Source organism: Cicer arietinum, chromosome 6, assembly GCF_000331145.2.
Source record: "Cicer arietinum cultivar CDC Frontier isolate Library 1 chromosome 6, Cicar.CDCFrontier_v2.0, whole genome shotgun sequence".
Lineage (NCBI taxonomy): Eukaryota > Viridiplantae > Streptophyta > Magnoliopsida > Fabales > Fabaceae > Cicer > Cicer arietinum.
This window is the reverse complement of record NC_021165.2, coordinates 15,878,045-15,882,112: the sequence shown is the minus strand read 5'-3', so window position 1 is coordinate 15,882,112 and position 4,068 is coordinate 15,878,045. Positions and strand designations below refer to the sequence as shown.

The window sequence follows — 4,068 nt, the reverse complement described above, 5'->3', positions numbered from 1 at the left end:
TTTAACATAATTAGTAAATAAAAATTAATAATTTAATAATTTTATCAAATCTAATATTTTTTATCTTTTTTATATAGATGAGATGATAAAATTATCACCAGAAATTTATTTACAATTACAAAATTTTGAATTCAAATTAATAATATGATATTCAATTTAACAATAACATCATTTGTTAATTAAATTATAACTTAAAAATTCTTCTAATCTTTTTTATAAGTCTTTATTGAATTTTTTACAATTATTAAAAAAATAAATAATATAATTAATGTATGTATTTTGTGTATTACTTTACTAATTACATATTTAAAATAGATATATTTAATATTAACTTTTTAGGTTCTAAAATAAAATAAATAATAAGAATAGATTTAAAAATAAATAAATAAATCTATCTAATAGTTTATATAAAAATTTATATTCAGAGACACGTTTTTTCTGGATGAGTATATATACTTAAAGGAAGGAGAGAATAATAATTTAATAATATTTTTTGTTCTGTAATGATTTAATTATTTAACCCTTCAAAAAAATAAAAAAAAAATTAACAATATAAGGAAAAGGAACATCAGGAAAAAACCAAACGTGTGTAGTATAATCCTAAACAAGAGACCGACATTTCCTCACATTTGTTTAATCTCATATTTGATGCTAACCACAAAACACAACCCTTTTCACTCGGCAATTCTCAAGCTCTTAAGAAAAAGTCAAATCATTTTGCAAAGACAAGAAACAAAAATCAACATTTCCCCGTTTTTATTTTTCTCCTAACTTAGGACCCGATAACACCTGAATCTCTAAATATTTTCATTCATTAGAAAAACAAAAGAAAAATAATAAAACCGTTTACTCAATCTGTTCAAGGTCCTGACTTTATTTGATTATTACATAAATCCTTTTTTTTTTGTCAATTCATTTCTTTGATCCTTCAATGGATTCTGAGTTCTGGACTTCACGTCTTGCCGCGGCTAAACGCCACTATACCATTCAACACAACCACCCAAGTTCCCATTTAGGTTGGTATTCATGGTGGTTCTCATGTTCTTTTATTTTCGTTGATAAAAATTTTCTGGGTCTGATAAAAATCTTATTTTTATTTATGGGTTGTGTTTAGATCGGTTGGGAATAGATGAATTTGATGTTGAAGAGGAGGTGCGACCAGATTTCCCTTGTCCTTATTGTTATGAAGACTTTGATATTGGGTCCTTGTGTTCTCATCTTGAAGACGAGCATTCATGTGAATCAAGAGTCACGGTAGGAACATGGTCTTATCTCTTATATAGGTTCCTTTTCTATGTTGTTGTGTTGTATTTTAGATCTATGTATATTATGTTTTTTTCAATATGTTTGTTTGGTACGGTGTTATTTAGATCCTGTTGGTAGCTTTGATATTAAAATTGTTGGAAGCTTAATATTAGCTTCTTCTAATGATTGAAAACAAGAAGTTTTATTATGCTTTAGCTAGTTGTAGAGAGGAAACTTATGTAGAATTGAATCTTCTCTATATTTCAACCTCATTAAAATTTCTGAGACTGATTGGTGTGAGATACAAGTGCATTTTAATGGCATATTTTTTTTTTTGAATTCATTGGCATATGGACATAAACATGTTATGTTTTTTTATTTTTTAATAAGTGATCAGGTGAATTTGTTCAAGAATGTGTATAACTGATCAATTTAAACATTGTGGAGGACAAACTTTTGTGTGTCAAAGAGGGACTTGTATTGTTTAGTTGTGAATTGTAGGTTTTGGTATTCAATTATATGACTAGACAATCAAATTCAATTCATGGATAGAAAATGTTCACGGTCTTAAAATAAGAAGGCTATATGCTGCTGATCTTTTTCTGTCTCCCTAGATATTCTTTGAGCATATTGATCCAATTAGAACTGTTCCTCTCTACTCATTTCCTTTTGAATGTCCTTAAGTATTGTCTATCTGTGCTTTAAGTCATATAATATACAATATATATCAAAGATAGTTCAGGAGGTATATTCCTAACAACCATCTGTTGCGATTGGAAATTATTCTATATCAATTCATAAGAAATTAGCATGTTAGCTGTCCTTAACAACCATCTGATCATTGAGATAAACTGGGTGCTCAATTAGGGTACAGTAGATTTTGAGTAAATGTACGTGTATCATGTATGTGTGCTGAATTTGAAGATTCTGTATCAATAATGTTATCAAGATAAACTCAGATACCCCGAAATCTAGCTATTAGCATTTGTCTCTATTGTAATTATTCCTTTACACCCCTACCTCGTGGATTGAATTGACACGAGGTAAAGCTATATCCTTTGTGCTTTTGATACATAGTTTGTTAGAGATAAAGAAATGCTTGTCAAGATGAATATTACATGAACCAGATTTTCTATTTATTGATATTTCTTATAAGTAAAATTACATTTATAATTCATTGATCTGGTACTTATGTACCTTTTTTTTATTTGAGATGACAAATTTAATTACCTACTTACATATGCAAGGAGTCAATAGTATTTAACTATGTATTCTCACACTATTTCTTCATCATGCAGATTTGTCCTGTATGTTCGGTTAAAGTTGCACGCGACATGTTGAGCCACATAACGCTGCAACATGGGCACCTGTTTAAGATATCCTTTTTTGTTGTTTTGATTGAAAATATTAGCTTTCCCAATAACCTGAGTTTTTTTTTTCCCTAGTGATAAATGAAAAACTTTAATTGCTTTCCTTAACTGAGGATTACATACAGAGAAGGCGCAGGTTAAGAAGAGTTGCTATGCCAAACAGTCAGACACTGTCTCTTTTGGGTCGAGATCTCCGTGAAGCTCATTTACAGGCGCTTCTTAATGGCAGCGGTGGATACCGGTCATACAGTAACGCAGTATCTAATACATCTGCTGATCCATTCCTATCCTCTTTTATTTTGAACTATCCTGCATGTGAAGCAGAAGAAATCTCTAAATCTGTGGTAACAAGTGCTGAAGATTCTTCTACAAAGAATACCACACCTGTACAACAACATATTTGGAAATCAAGGTGCTTTTTCATCAAGTGTAACTCCTTAATCACATTTACATTTCCACTCTGCACATTATACAATCATACCCAAAAAAAAAAAAATTCTTCAACCGTGTCTCGAATTTTGACCATGCTATGAAACTGGTGTTACAATTGCATGCTTTCCTTCTGTATTTGTGTAGAACATTCACATTTGATGTGCATGCACCGTTTTAAATAATTCCATCGAATTGTGACTTTGATCTGTCTCTCGTAATCTGTTTTCAGTTTTGATCCTTCTCTGAGTATCGAAGAGCGAGAGAAAAGGATGAGACAAGCTGCCGGGAGGTCTAGTTTTGTGCAGGATTTGTTTATCTCAACCTTGTTAGGCGACTAGTAATGGAAGCTGTAAGTTGGTTAGAAAGAATAATCAAATATGAGATCCAATCTTAAGGATTTTGATGAAGAATGTCTCCAGTGGGATAAGTGGTTTATTTGGCAGTTGATGTTAGCCTAATTGTGATATTGTGGTAGCAGCACTTTCAACATATATGTAGTAGTGCTGAATCTGATGATAGTTACCATTTGTTCCACCCATGTAAGCATATCTTCACTAGAGATGTATTTTACTTTCTTAAAAAAAAATTCTATGGAAGACTTATTATATTTTTATATTGGCATCATGTTAAACCTAGTCATGACATGAAAACACAAGGACACTTGTACTTTTCTATGACCGTTTAGTTCACAAATTCATATTCCTTTGGGAATATGAACTTGATTGTTTATTTTTTTGTTTTTTTTTTTTTTTATATTTAAAAAAAAAAAGCAATCACAATCGAATGGGGCATAAAAGTTGCTTGCGGAAAGATACGAGCAGAGTCGGTTATTGAGCTGTGTGCATATGGCCCCAATTGGTATAATTGCATATGGCCCCTGGGGAATGTCTTGTTTTTATTTTATTTTATAATATAAAAAATGAGAGTGATTTTGAATTAAATATATTTTTAATACCTATAAAATTATTGACATCTTAAGTTTAGTTCATTACAAAATTTTATTCACTGTTAGTTTTCATTA

General features: G+C 30.3%; 1 protein-coding gene across 1 annotated transcript; it reads left to right on the top strand.

Annotated features, from left to right (window-relative positions):
• The first annotated feature begins 581 nt into the window (after positions 1-581).
• On the top strand, positions 582-3,662 carry LOC101488660 (protein DEHYDRATION-INDUCED 19-like). Its single transcript, XM_073370513.1, has 5 exons — positions 582-1,016; positions 1,115-1,254; positions 2,544-2,624; positions 2,738-3,027; positions 3,277-3,662. The coding sequence occupies exons 1-5, from the start codon at positions 932-934 to the stop codon at positions 3,383-3,385; spliced, it is 705 nt and encodes a 234-aa protein (XP_073226614.1). The 5' UTR covers positions 582-931; the 3' UTR covers positions 3,386-3,662.
• Positions 3,663-4,068: the final 406 nt, after the last annotated feature.